Source organism: Pyrus communis, chromosome 2, assembly GCF_041283825.1.
Source record: "Pyrus communis isolate YQ-2024b chromosome 2, ASM4128382v1, whole genome shotgun sequence".
NCBI lineage: Eukaryota > Viridiplantae > Streptophyta > Magnoliopsida > Rosales > Rosaceae > Pyrus > Pyrus communis.
The window spans coordinates 5605785-5620858 of NC_142566.1; the positions used below are offsets into that span (position 1 = coordinate 5605785).

Here is a 15074-nt window from a genome sequence, read left to right on the forward strand (position 1 = left end):
TAAGAAATTTTGGTCTCAAGCCCTACTCACCACCATTTACATCATTTGCAGACTACCAACTCGTATTTTGAATACTAAATCTCCATTCGAAGTCATGAAGGGCAGGTCTATAGACTTGTTTCATTTTAGGACCTTTGGTTGCACCTGTTATGTGCACATTCAAGCTTCCCATCGTGATAAACTCTTCCCTCGGGTTGTCAAATGTGTGTTTATGGGATACTCTAGTTCTCAAAAGGGTTACAAAGTGTACAACCTTAATACTGGGAAGCTGGCAGTCTTTAGAGATGTTCGATTTGATGAATATTCACCTTATTTCCACAAGGTGTGGAGATGAATCCCAATAGGGAAGATCTTATGGACCTATTATCATTGCCTACTCCAGCAGAAGTTCATGAAGTCACTCCTACTCATACCAACACTGATAATTCTCACCACACTGAGAGTGTAAGTGAGAGCATGCCTAGCTCTTCAGGACCATCAAAACCTAAACTAACTCAGCAAGCTATAAGTGCACCAAAGAGAAATCCTGCACGAGATAGACATTCACCAATGAGGTTGCAATGGTACGTTACTTACATTGCAAGGCATCCTATCTCTGCAGCCATTTCTTTTCACAGATTCACACCATCTCATGCTTCTTTTCTTAGCAAATTATCCAACACTATTGAACCAAGGAATTTTCATGAAGCCTTATGCATGCCTGAGTGGCAAGATGCTATGACTAAAGAGTTCCAAGCTCTGATGACAACCAGATATGAAGTATGGTGGATCTTCCAAAGGGCAAGAAGGCAAGAAGTAGATGGATATATAAGACCAAGTTCAACTCCAATGGAAACATTGAAAGACACAAGGCATAGTTAATAGCTCAAGGTTTTACACAAATCTATGACATTGACTACAAGGAGACCTTTGCTCTAGTTGCCACAATGAACACTGTGAGGGTATTGTTATCTGTGGCAATCAATAATGCATAGCCCTTATTCCAAATGGATGTGAAGAATGCATTTCTTCATGGGGAGCTTGAAGAAGAAGTATACATGAAGTTGCCTCCAGGTCATCCAAGAGAAAAGGAATCTAACAAGGTCTGCAGACTTCACAAAGGCATATATGGTCTCAAATAGTCCCCTGGAGCTTGGTATTTGAAGCTCAGTTCAGTTCTTGAAGCTACAAGGTTCAAAAAGAGTCATGCTGACTCTTCCTTGTTTGTTCGAAGTGGCAATACTGGCAAATTAGTGGTACTTATGTATGTTGATGATCTAATTATTACAGGTGATAATGTGAGTGAAATCACGGCTTTTAAGCAATCACTTCATCAAAAATTTGCCATTAAAGACTTAGGGACCTTGGAAATACTTTCTTGGAATTAAGGTGGCCACCTCTTCAAAGGGGTTATTCTTAAATCAAAGAAAGTATGTTCTAGATCTTATGGATGAAGCTAACATGATGAAGTGCAAGCCAGCCAGCTTTGACACCCTTAGCTAGCAAACTTTAGTTGCATGAAAAAGGTGAACCTCTCTCGGATCCTAGTGTTTATCAGCGAGTGGTTGGGAAACTCATTTATCTCACCATCACTAGGCCTGATATTTCTTATTCAGTAAGCCTAGCTAGTTAGTTTATTCACTCTCCTACACTAGTTCACTGGGAAATTGTCAAAAGAATACTGCGTTATCTCAAGAGCTTAGTTGGTAGAGGAATACTTATGAAGACAATGGTTCAAATCACATTATGGCTTACGTTGATGTTGACTGGGCTAGAAATGTCATTGATTGAAAATCTACAACAGGTTTTTGCACATTTGATGGAGGTAATCTTGTTACTTGGAAGAGCAAGAAGCAAACCGTAATTGCACGATCCAGTGCAGAAGTTGAGTATATGGCCATGGCAGCAACAACATGTGAACTTATATGGCTGAAAGGTCTTCTTTCTGATCTCAGTTTCACAAGCAACACACCAATGTCTTTGTTTTGTGACAACCAAGTTGCCATGCACATTGCCTCCAATCCAGTGTTTCATGAGAGGACTAAACATATTTAAGTTGATTGCCATTACATTTGTGCTCAAGTTTAATCCAAGGTGATGGACACGGTGTTCACACGAGGCCACGATCAACTGGCTGATTTGTTAACCCCCTTGATCCAGCTTGAGGGGGAGTATTGAAACAAACCGATTACTAGTTGCTTGTATATGTCACAAGTATGGTTGTAAACATCACTCTAAGTCATGGCTTAAAGTGATTTTCTCAACCATACTCTTGTCTTCCATACCTTGTCACTCACTTAGGTCTTTTGTCAATCTTTCTTCCTTATTTCTAGGAACCAATTTACTTGTTATTAATATTTGTCTTGTCCACTTGTTAGGACTGATTTGGTAGTGAGGTATAGCTGTTAGCTTTCCTCTTGAAGTCTTCTTTTCGGCTCTGTATAAGAGTTGCCTTTTTACCCTCGTAAAGGAAATAATGAGAAGTACTATACATTATTTGAAACCAAAACTCAACATATTATGAACAAAATCAACTATTGTTTCTTCTCGAGAAAGAGTGAGAGAGAGAGAGAGAGAGAGAGAGAGAGAGAGAGAGAGAGAGAGATCGGTCCTTTGTTCGAACATAAATATAAACTTATTATTCAAGAATTGTAAACTATTTTTATTAAATTAAAACAAATATACTAAAAATTCAAACTAAACTTCCACTAGATCAAAAACTCATCAAAGAGAATCTGCAAATAAAAAGAAATAAAACAAAAAATATGTCGAAGTTTATAATACTTCAACATGTCAATGCATCAAGATATGAAATCGTTCCTACAATTTTATTGTACCTAAAATTAAACTCAATGCTTGTAATGTCGCTTTTCCCAAAGATTCAGACGTTCAATCCTTGGTAGTGGATTGTCGTTTATTACAGTTGCTTTTCTGTTTGGTGGCTGACGAGGAGGTGGCTTCCTTGTTATTTTCTGTTTTACTTTTCTTTGCTTTTTCATTGCCTCTTCTCTTAGGTCCATTGTCAAATGTATACAAAGATACAATGTCAGGAACTTCCCCTGGAATGTTGTAATTCGATTCCGAAGACATTGTTAGTGCAAAATTTTCCACTCCTTTGAATTGCGATTGTAATCGACAAACTAACAATGAAATCCTTAAAGGCGAACCAAGAATTCGACTTAGAGCTCAAAGTATTGCGTGCCTTGTATCGTTCATGAAGGAGGTATTTATACTAGTAAGAAGGACTCCTAACTCCTTGTTTAAGCGGGACCATGTATACTTACTCGTTTGCATCCCAATATCAATGACGAGAAGGAGGAAACAAAATCCGGTTGCTTTAGGAGAGGTTCGTTGTAGATTATTTCCTTTCCTTTTTCATGTACTGTTTTGCATTGATATCTTTCCTACTGGTCTTAGTTCATACTCTTTAATCATTTGATTTTTCTCTCACTTTGTTCACTTTTGAAAGTCATAGTTGATTGATTTCGTTTCTTCTTTTGTAGAACGTGGATGGGGTATACTCATATGCATGGGTAAGAACTAAGACCAGCTTGTATTATTAGCATAGATTTTCCCATTCTCTATAATTACATCAAAAGCAAAGTAATTAGGAAAGGAAAAGTAGTAGTGGATCTAACATATTAATGTCAATGCATGCAGTGTTATTCCCAGCCAAAACAGTTTTTAGGGTTAAAACTGTGACAAAAAAAAGAGCGGTTTCTTGAAAAATCAGGAATCATGTAAACTTTGAGACTAGCTGATCACATTCTCATTCTCTTTTTTCCTAAAATTTGATTTCTGATTTCTCCTATTCCAAGTAAGCAAACATGTCGAATCCCTAATTTAATATTCAACGTCACATCATATTATAAAAACCTATTATAAAATACGTAGCAACCATACTTACAAACTTTGCCATTTAAATTGTCAACCTATTCTCTAATTAAGGCTTAAATATATTCCGTTAATTAACCATTCAAAATTCAAAACAATTAAATTTTATACGAAAAATCAACTACAAAAACAATAGGTTAAAAAGTTAAATAATAACCCTTGTCACTACTAAGAATAACAAATTGGGCGACGAAGCCACAGCTGTTAGCCGAAAATTTTGGGCGGCGAAGACGATGTCGCATAAAGCTCGTGACATCAGACATTGGGTGATGCAGGAAAGTCTTTCGCGCAAAATGATGACTGTGTGACAAAATTGGTGCTCGTTGTGCGAAACATGCTACCTGACAAAATTGGCGCTCGTTGCGCGAAATCTTCTGCGCGACGAACTTGGTGTCCAACGTAGTAATATTTGCGCAAAAGGTCCTTTGTCATGCAATAATTTTTAAAATATTTTTTAATCAAATTTTTATTTATTTATTATTTATTATTTCCTTTTAAACATTGATAATATTATTTTATGTAATCTAAATTAATTTAATGAAATTAAAAACAGAAAATGTAAAGAAGAATCTTGAATTAAAACATTATTCAAAGTGAACACACAACGGAAGGAAAAATTTTAAAATTCGAAAATAATAAAAAAAACTACAATATATAGTCGTCCACGTCACAATTGCTTGCTGGTGGTGTTGCTCCTGCGTTGGAGGGCTAGGAGGTCCTAGCTGTTACGACGGGGGTCTGGGAGGCCATTGTTGGAGTAAGCTTTACGTCGGGGAACCAAATGCTAGAGAACTGAAGGGCGAGACAAATTTGGTTCATCACACTGCTTTGGGCCGCAAGCAGAGATTGTTGGGTGGCAATCTGCTCCTTTAGGTCCACCACTTAAGATGTCAAGGATTCGACCTCTTCTGTTCTCTGCCTGGAGGAGGAGGCAGACGGGACTCGAAGGCGGGCTTTCCCAAGCCCCCGGTGAACATTCCCCTACCTACGACTGAGGGTCTGATCAAGTGTATCCATCGTGATCTGAAAACTCACATCCTCCAAGGTGTCCTTTAGAATGGTCTGGCTCTCATCCACCATGGTGGCCTAGAAAAATGAAAACAAGAAAATTAATTTTAATATACATGTAATTAATATTAATACTAATTGAATATATAAAAATTAAAATAACTTACATGAAGCTGCTTCGCCAACTCATTCCTGGGCCGAACGTATACCTCATTAAACATGCCAATCTCAGGAAACTTCGACCCCCCTGAATAAAAAAAATATTAACACATAGATTACCAATTGTGTAATAGAGAGTAAAAAGAATCAAAACTTAAAATAAATATATGGTTACCTTACGTCACTCCTTTAACCTATAAGAGAAGCGTTGCGAGCCGGAGTGGTGACGAAGTTTCTTCTTCGACCGATTTATCGAGTTTGGCCTCACTCTTTTTTGTTGAATAAAAAAGTGTATTAGTTTGGATATTTATAACAAATTAATGAAAAAATTAAAATATTATTTAAAATATAAAAATATAAAAAATTTGATTAAATATTATTGAAATATATATTATACTTATGAGGTATTTCTATTCCTGAAAATGGCCGCAGAGCCACTCCTGTTCATCTCGCTAGTCCACCAACTCCTTAGGGCACCCAACTGTTAGAGTGACCTCTAGACCGTCATATTTCTCATAATGCTTGTGGAGGTTGCTTTTCCATTGAGTGAACCTACCGGTGCAAATCTCATTGATGTACTGTTTTTTTATTGGCATTGAGGTTCGTGAGATCATAGTGATGCTACAAAACTCAAAAAAGTAAAAAGTAATTAAAATTTATAATATTTGTATACTTTAATAAAACTTTAGTATTTGAGGTTGACAATACTTACCAATATTTTATTTTGACTTCAGCCGAGCCAACTCTCCAAGACTCCCACAGGAGCGGGCAATGATTCCTCATAACCGAGCCAATGTCAGTGGCCAATGCATTGTGCTACTCCATTGTTGCAGCCGCACGATGTTGAGGATCCCACATAATAGTGATCTTCTCGGTCATGGTGCAAGTGATCTTTGCCGTCTTCAAAAGTTTGCATGGGCCCCTAGTGTTTGTTTGAACTGCAAAATAAACAAAGTAAGCATGAGACATATTCTATTTTCTATTGAAAATTCGGCAAAGCTTCCCCTAAAACTATAACAAACCTGCAGAGAATAAAACAATAAAAGCAACACATCCACCCAAAAATTCAAAACTTTAGGCCAATGGGAAATTTAAAACAATTATAATCTGAATTCCAAATTGTTAATTTGAAAAGATTATGAGAAAAATGCATTACCTATTTGGAACCCCTCTCCATGGACAAAGGAAGCCTCAGTAGACTGCCCAGTTCCTCAGAACTCCGAGGCCTTCGATGAGTTTGCCAGATGCTTAGTAGAGGATGCGTCACCAAAGAAGTCGATGACGTAAGAGCCAAAGACACCATTGGACCGAAAAGAGGGACCGGAGATACACCATTATTGCCTAAATCTAGTGGGAAGGTGGTAGCAACACTACCTGCTAGAGAAGATGTCTGCGTCACCCTACTAGCTAGGGCCCTTGCCCAAAATTAGAGTAACCGGACCTTACCCATTTTAAAATGTAACGAGGTAGGGCGGGTTGGGTAGAGGGATTTGAACTAATGAACTGCACACTCTCTTGTACGTGGGATGGTGGTGGTAAAATCAACTTTAACCCATTATTTATGAAAAAACAACTAAGAACTGGCAATTAGAAGATGTTATAGAGTGTCATTTAGTAATGCGGTCTAGTAGTATTCACACTTACTTGTATATGAGAGATTTTAGATTTAATTCTTATAGATGTAATCTTAAAACCTCTCCCCACGTTAAGTCAATGCGGAGAGCTGCCTCCCCCAGTCCTTTGCTTTCCTTGCCTTTTTGAGCAGATCTACTATGGAATCGATCTTTTGTTCTTGTAGTGTTTGCTGGCTTCCTTGACTTTGATGGTGTGAAAGTAGATCTGATCTGCATCATTGAGGCTGGCTGGGGTACATGCACTGTTCTTAAAATTTCCGTTATGTTCTGTATAGGCTGCTAGCCACCGTTCCAATTAATCTCTACATAGTTGGCCACTGTCCTAAACCTGTGTTCTTTCTTTCTTTTCTTGAAAAACTGGATAATTCATAACCATGGACGAAGCCAAAGGAGTAAATAGAGAGCCCAACAAAGAAAGTAAGAACACCGAGAAAATAAGGGAAATAAAGAGAGACAAGGCAACAAGTGCCATAAAGTCATCCCGTTACAGACTCCACTAAATTATACAAAAAATCGATAACTTTCATATTGCATTCTATATTTTTTTCAATAAAATGTTAAAAACTTGTTGAATACTTATATAAACACTTATTATATACTTGTTTTCCATGTTTTCAATATGTTCTAACATTTTATAATATATATCATTTTATTTTGTAAGTGCCAATGCCATTCATAGTGTCTAAATCACGGTACGGTGTATTTGTGCTCGTTGATACTTGTATTTAGCAGAACCCTCCTCAAGCTAGGGTTTCTGTCATGTACCAAATTTGTATTTGACCCCTGTTAATGAAATGAAGTTCATTCTCCAATGGCCATGAAAATTAAATATCAATCACTTTTTTCTGAGACCACGAGAACATAAAGAATTTGAACTGTATCATACATACAAATCCAACTACTCTATCAATTTAGACATGAACATAAACCGGACGACGCAAAAAAAATGATCAAATGACTGTTCATGAATCCCAAACAAACAACGTTTATATAAATCCTATAACTCAGACTGTAATTTTCATCCCTTTTACTGGCTATCTTAGTAAGAACACTTTCTGTAGGCCAGCGCTTCCGGTAGGCCACTGCTGGGATCTGCCTCAGCTTCTGGAGGGAGCTGGGACAGATAACCAGGTATGTGAGCTTTCCATTTAAATATTCCGGCTCTGACTTCTATCATTTTCTCTTTTTGTCAAGAATTCATGCACTGACCTTGCGACTTTTATGAGTCGCCACCACCCCCAGCAATCCACCGCCAAACCCCACCAGAACCTTGTCTTTGAACAGATGAGGCAAGCTCATCCCGTTCGAATGCAGATTTTTGACCCCGAAGTGCCTGCACCTCATCCTCAATGGACTGCACCGATTCTAATTTCTTTTGCAGTTCACCGATTTGAGCCTAGGAAAACAATATAAGAAAAGAATCAGCTGCTACATGGAACACATTCCATTCGTAGAAGGCACGTCAAATGACCCAACCCAAATAAATTAAACAAGTTATGAAAGGAGAAACCTCCAATTTAAAGCATCTTGATCTCTCAGCTACTAGTTGCCCTTGGACTGAAAGAAGTTCCTGAAAGGGAAGGTTGAAGGGATGAGAAACTCTAAAACACAATAATCACCTTAGTAACCAGTGTCTCTAAGGAGCATACCTTGGACAACTCAGCATGAGTATTGTTGACTTCTTCAATATTCTGCCCAATCCTGGAATTTTCTGTCTTGACTTCCGCCAGCGACAACTCCAGCACACTTTTCTCCTCTGTCAGGGCCTCTATCTCAACCGTGAAATCTTGTTCATAATGATGGTTTCCAGGTCCCTTGGAGTTCAGCTCTGCTGTTTTGAAATCCAAATTTTCTATTTTAGATAAGGCATATGCAGCAGTAACAGAAGCTGCTGCTGCAGCCGCTGCTGGTGACTGGAATATCTTGGGTTGTGATAAGTCCCTCAGTTTGGGCATCATTACGAAAACCTGTAAGAAAAGAAAGGCAATGAACAATAGAAGGGGATGCACAACACACCTCATGCGATGCAACATAGGCTTCTGAATAATAGGATACGAAACCTGGTATTAAGTAACATACCTCATTGCTATACTTCCCATTATAGCCACCAAAGGCAACCAAATGCTTCTTTCCATCTATAGTCACTGAGCAGACACTGAGTCCCTGTTTCCAAATCATATTCATTGCTCAATTACAAACCAATAAACTAGAAATGTGTACTTGTAAAGGGCATGATCCTAAACGATATTCAGTTACACCGGGAGCAACAAACCTTTTATGTAACAAAGCTGGATAACAAGTCATATTAGAGTAATGACAATACATCACAAGTATATTTTCGGTCCAGTATATTACTATGAAAACTGCCATTTTCTTTTAGTATTTTAGTGGAACTATATGTCAGTGGATGCAGTCATCAAAATTTCTTTCGGACTGAAACTTCTCAGAAAAACATATATAATCAAAGAAAGGAACAGACCTCACTAGCGAGTGCATCCCTTTGCTTCACACTGGTTGAGACTGACCACACTAGCTTAGACATATTTAACACCAGAGTTTCGGGGCAGCCTGTAAAATTTTACAGAAAGTATCACAGAAAGCTAGAAAAGTACATTTATCCAGCAGGTAAAAGCCACAATAGTACATATTAAGGTGTGCATATATACCATTTTTGTTATCTCCACCGCCAACTATATACCAGTTTTCATCAATGGTTATACCAGCATGACCAGCCCTAGGAGTCACTAGATCACCCTGAATTTGTGGTTGGGACCACTCCCTCTGAAATGTAATGGCAAATTGTGGGCAAGAAATATAAGAAGAGAAAATACAACAATTAACTGGAAAACTCTGCAGCTTAAAAAGCATGGAAAATCAGACTACTAATAATGATTCAGTTTTCGGTTACAATTAAAATTAATTTTTCATTCAGCCTATACTTAGAACAGGTTATTTGTTAGTATAGGATGACATAATCATCTTTCAAGGTATGACGAAAAACCTTCAAAAATTATGCTCCTGAAACCAGAAATGTTTAAGTTCACCAAAAACTCATAAACATTCCACGATGTGTGGCATATGGTAGAAGGCAAATGGACAGACTCGGAAAGTAAATACTTCGCTTTGCATCATAGCCAATTTCTCTTATTGCGCAAAAGCCCACATATCCTAAAGTCTATTTGATACATGCGGTCCTCTACTTGTTCAAATGAAGTATGAATCTTCTGATCTCAAGGTTGAAAGAGAGTATACAGATGCACACAATAAAAAAGCCAAAAACAAAAGTAAAACAAAACAAAAGAAGATGTTCCTAGATCACTCAACTGAGGCCTCTAGGTTTACAGCAGGATGGAAGCAAAAACATGAGATGCTCATTAATGCATAAAAAGGAGCTCTTACTAATTATAGCACTTTCGGTAAAAATCGAAAAAGGTGAAAGAGAGATCTTTTAATTTCATAAATATAAGTTGCAAAATGGTCTCAGAAACTCATAAGTGTTGATAAAAGTTGTTGCCATCATTGGAAACCAACATATTAATTACCAACTAGCTATATTCTGCGTTAGTTTTCATTAATCACTTCAGTACGCTTCTAGCTCAGAAATCATCTGGTGAACTGAAAACTAATAAATTAAACATTTAAATAATGCATGTGTATGTGTATTTGAACAGACTGCACAATTTGTAAACAAGTCCTGATGTAATCAGTAAATCACTTACTGCTTGCAGGTCAAGTACATGAAGATCATTGAAGAAAGTAGCATGAGAACAACCACCAAAAATTAGAAGGTAGCGTTCTGCATGTACTGCAGCTGCGTGATCGAATCTGGGAGGTGGAGGTGTCTGCCTATCACAACATAAGAAAGGAATGCAGAATTCATAAAAAAACACGTCACAGAAGTTGTTTCGAAATAAAAGTGTATGGATATTTACGTTGCTTCCATCACATCCCAAGTCATTGTCTCTAAATCAAGAACATTAACATCATTCAACAATCTTCTGCTCCTGTCTTCTCCACCAAACATTATCAGTCTAGAACCAACCAGTGTGGTGGACTGGCCCCCACGAGCTACCTGAAAAATAATTTGCAAGCATACCAAACAGGTTAAATTACCACAGAACAATGGATCAAATATATTAGAGCAACAAAATTAGAGAAGGGATATCATATATGGAAACCCATTGCACTGTGCGGTTTGGCTAATATCAGTTTGCCATCCAGAAATTACATGGATGAATGCATACCAAACAGGTTAATAAAACAGTTGAAAGCACAAAGCACAAGGAAAAATAAGGATTCAGCCATCATACTGGAACATTTCCTGAGGTCTCGATGATGCCACAGACATGCGTCTCCAAATCGATGAACCAAACTACAAGTCCATTAACATTGCAAAAGGTTTTAAACGCCAATTAAAGTGCACTTTCAAATGTCTCACAAGAGATAAAATATTATCCATGAACTAACAAGATGGCTGTTTTAGTAACAAACCTATTATTCTATCAGACGATTTCCTTGAATTTCCACCGAGAAGAAGAAGTTTATTTCCCCACCTAACCTGCCAAGACATAAACACAAGTGTTCAACTGGATAATGAAAACCACGTGAAATCATAAACGAAGGGGATGACGGCCAGACAAAATGCGAATAGGACATATACAAACAAATAATATGCACACACAAACACAAAATAGTACTGTTCTCATGAACATTTACCATATTGTGAGCAGAAATTCCTGGAAGAACTTCCTGTAAGCCGCTGTCTTCAAATTTATCCGAATTGGGTTTCAGTTTAATGTTAGACCACAACAAATTTCTAAAGTCAAAGACCTGCAAGAAGAGTCCAGTACTACATTACACAAAAAAGATGAACCTCAAAGTCAAAAAGTACATGAGCATGTACAATACCTGGACATCAGATAGGTTCCGACCATTACAACTCCCACCAATAATGTATAATTTTTCATCCGCTACTACAGCAGCATGCTACAGTGAAAAGAGAAATAGCATGGTAAGTATTGGTTGATCAATTTCCTTTTCTTGAAAAATAAATGAAAATATTGTTGATAAATAATGAAAGTATTTGATAAATATAAACAAAACAAGTTTGATTTTGCACTGACTTTAAAAAAATGACTTTAGGAATTACAAAAGAAGAAAAAAATGTGAACTTAAACAAAATATTTCTCTATGGTTTTAAGATAGAGCTTATCTAAATTTAAAATATATGCGTACCTTATACCGAGCTGGTGGTCGTGGACCAGAAACAGGGAGTGCTATCCACTGGTCATAGGCCAAATCTGTTTGCCAATTGCTGGTATCAACATCTTTCACAATCCCTTCAATTCCCATAGAAGCTGTCTGTAGGTGAACCAATTGATTTATTTATTAAATCACCAAACGAAAGAACTAGCAAAATAAACGGACATTACTTCCACCAACTTTTCATAATAAACACAGTTCCTGTTTGAGAGCATAAACAAAAAAACATAACCACTAAGTATCATTTCAGAAATACTATGATAAAGACCCACTTGATATTGTAGCCTACCAGAAGGAATCCCCTATGATGTAGCTAGTTACTGACAGCACAGAAATTTGAAAAGTGCAACATAAAAATTACTATTACTAGATTGAAAAACAAAAAAAATCCTGTGGAACCTAGAGTACTGCATATGAAAAGAATGACGGAAAAGCAACTACAGTGGTTTGAACATGAGCAAGAAAGACCTGTTACAGTTTGTAGAGGCAGTTTTTTGTAACGAGAGTGAAACTTTATACTCTTACCAGCCTTCCGATTCACTTCAGTACCCGCCTTGTCCTCAGTAACGTCCAATTGTACTGTTTACTAATATTAGTTCCCATTCCATTTCTCATACAAAAAAAAATTTACCATATACATTATGAAGACTCCAAAGGGAAAAAAAAAAGAATACGAAAAAATTTGAAACACCAAGAAACAGATTAATGATCTGAGCTAACACTTGTATCCTAAAACTGTTCAGCTGCAACCAATCTTCTTCCTTTCTGTCTTGTTTCTCTCAATTTAGTTCAATTGCACAATTAGCCTCACGAGTATCAGTTTTCAAAGACACTAACAGAAACAGCGAGCAAATTTGGTTCATACGAAGAATTTATCAAACACTGAAATTGAAATTGATTGAATTCAGTTACCATTAAGCATGACACAATTTTTTTTTTACCCCAATCAAAAGAAAAGGACCAAGACTAATCCTTTGACAAAATTGCAACTGCCCAGTTCACATTTCTGTATTCCGAAACCAACCCATCATAATTCACGTCAAATCAAGATTGAATTTCTAATTTTCTCTCTCAAAAATCTCAGCAACGAAACAAAAATGTGTGTCCACCTTCATAAATAAGTTTACAAACGGACAATTCAATCAAGGGGATAAGCCGTGAACCAAATTAATGAAATGAGGTCATATTCTGATACGAAAAACGAGGGAAGAGAGGATTATGCACCTTGAAATTGCGAGGGAAATACTACTGTCCAGAGGAGATCAGGGAGGAGATGGGCGGCCGGAGAGTTGAATCTGAAGCACAATGTTGAGGAGATCGGACGGTGGAGATTCAATAATTGGGAGGGAATAGAAGAGTGCCACCGTTAAGATCTGTTTCTGTATCCCCAGGCGGTCTGGCTTGCTCTGTCTGTGAGTGTCTCCGTACAGACCGACTGAATGAGTAGAAGATTAAAGGCGACGTTTAGACTCTGGGGTTGTATTGGAATTTTAGAGATTTTAATAAACTTATAAATTTATTTACGAATGTTTATGGAGTTTTCATTAATTTATAGACATTTTATTTTATGTAAAAATTTTAATTTAATTTTCTAAAAAAATTTACAGAAAGTTATGAGATTTGTAGATGATTAAAATGCAAGATGAAATTTTCAATTCTCTCGAATTTTTTAACTTTTTTTCAAATTTTTAAAATTAATTTCTAATTGAATACAATATTACAATTTTTTTTTTAATTCTAATTGAAGACATCCGGATGTATAAGAATTTTAATAAATTATCTCAAAACCCTCCTTGAATGCACTTTAAAATTAATAGATAATCATTTAAACTCTTAATTGAATACTCTTAAATTCATTACAAAATTTAAAATCGCTTAAAATCTCAACTGAATACATCTCTTAAATTAAATAGTGTTTATGAATAAAAAAATACTACATTAATTAATACTTAAATAATAATTTAATCATTAACTTTTATATCATTTTATTTATAAAATTTAACCTATTTTTTGGGTCAATAAACCTATTTTTTTGGTCAATACCTTCTTTAGTTCTTTTTGCCAAATTAAGAAAAATATCCCTTTGAAGAAACAAAAAACAAAGAAAGGTTTTCTGGCAGAAAGACATGGAGACGAGTTTCATCCGTCTTGTCTCCGTGTGTTTCCTACTCACCTCCTCCTTCACCTCTCCTCACTCTCTCCCCATACCACCTCTTCTTGGAGTTCACCCACTCGGTCTCTCTCTCTCTCTCTCTCTCTCTCTCTCTCTCTCTATATATATATATATATATATATGAAATTGAAATAATTTCTTCTCTTGTGTGGATGCAGATGAAAAATACTATGGTTCAGAGGTGATCAACTGCAGGGATGGCTCCAAATCCTTCACTAGAGACCGTCTCAATGATGATTTCTGTGACTGCCTTGACGGAACCGATGAGCCTGGTACTCACTCGCTCTAAACTCTCAATTATTAATAACCCCCTCTTTGAATTTTTGTTTCTACATTCGCCTCGTAAAAATTTTCCATTTATCTTCCTGTCCCTAATTTTGAATTGGGTCATTCATTTATTGGTGAACGCCCAAATAGAAAACACAGGCACATCAAGGAGATTGCAATTTGCAGGGACTAACTTTTGTAACTCTACTGACCGGAATATTTGATCGGAAATGCCGGAAACTTGCAGTCACTGAGGAACTTTTAGGGTTTAAAGGAAAGACTAATTTTTCTGGTGTGTAAATAAAAAAGAAAGTATGGTAATTGGAGTAAACTGTAACTACCCCTTAATAATATTAGTTTCAGTTCTCATTTCCAAGTTTTTCTTCCTATTTAAAGTTTTGTTTTTATGCTATGCATATAATCCCCCTGTTTGTGTCCCCAGTAGTCATTTAAGCTTCTTTTGAATTTTTCAGGGACTTCCGCTTGCCATGCAGGAAAATTCTATTGTTTGAATAGCGGAAGTACTCCGCGCTTCCTATTTTCTTCTCGAGTTAACGATCAGGTTTGTGGTAAGTATCATATGTATAGTTACTTATTTGCTTGAATCGCATATTTATTTAAGGCTTTTCTTAATTAATTCTATGTAATACATGGCTCATGGCGCTTGCAGCTTAATTTTTTCAAACGAGAAGAATTGA

The 15074-nt window shown here is 36.7% G+C and overlaps 2 protein-coding genes and 1 long non-coding RNA gene across 6 annotated transcripts in view; 1 reads left to right on the plus strand and 2 right to left on the minus strand.

Moving 5' to 3' along the window:
* Positions 1-4430: 4430 nt before the first annotated feature.
* Positions 4431-5578, minus strand: LOC148698408 (uncharacterized). Its single transcript, XR_015955130.1, has 4 exons — positions 5438-5578; positions 5216-5307; positions 5049-5128; positions 4431-4959 (listed from the first exon to the last, which is right to left on the minus strand). It is a non-coding gene; the product is annotated as an uncharacterized LOC148698408 (long non-coding RNA).
* A 1908-nt stretch (positions 5579-7486) lies between these two features.
* Positions 7487-13470, minus strand: LOC137747260 (acyl-CoA-binding domain-containing protein 4). 3 transcript variants are annotated; one of them, XM_088683177.1, is made up of 15 exons: positions 13161-13389; positions 12462-12515; positions 11910-12035; positions 11583-11660; positions 11391-11504; positions 11166-11232; positions 10985-11046; positions 10607-10746; positions 10394-10520; positions 9341-9455; positions 9154-9242; positions 8754-8837; positions 8324-8641; positions 8185-8244; positions 7487-8070 (listed from the first exon to the last, which is right to left on the minus strand). In XM_088683177.1, exons 3-15 carry the CDS (start codon positions 12024-12026, stop codon positions 7894-7896), a joined length of 1548 nt encoding a protein of 515 aa, XP_088539303.1. In that variant the 5' UTR covers positions 12027-12035; positions 12462-12515; positions 13161-13389; the 3' UTR covers positions 7487-7893. The 3 variants fall into 3 exon arrangements, with proteins under 3 accessions (XP_088539303.1, XP_068343436.2, XP_068343437.2); XM_068487335.2 differs by lacking the exon at positions 12462-12515 and having other exon boundaries at positions 13161-13470; XM_068487336.2 differs by lacking the exon at positions 12462-12515 and having other exon boundaries at positions 11910-12031; positions 13161-13460.
* Positions 13471-13998: 528 nt separating this feature from the next.
* LOC137748211 (kinase C substrate, heavy chain-like protein) overlaps positions 13999-15074 on the plus strand; it is a 34152-nt gene continuing 33076 nt past the window's right edge. Inside the window, exons 1-4 of one of the 2 annotated variants that reach the window (XM_088683185.1) lie at positions 14051-14171; positions 14268-14381; positions 14527-14668; positions 14850-14945. In XM_088683185.1, the coding sequence (XP_088539311.1) occupies positions 14307-14381; positions 14527-14668; positions 14850-14945 (313 nt within the window). In that variant the 5' untranslated portion in view covers positions 14051-14171; positions 14268-14306. Of the gene's footprint in view, positions 14172-14267; positions 14382-14526; positions 14669-14849; positions 14946-15074 lie in introns of both variants that reach the window. The other variant, XM_068488324.2, reaches the window with a different exon arrangement.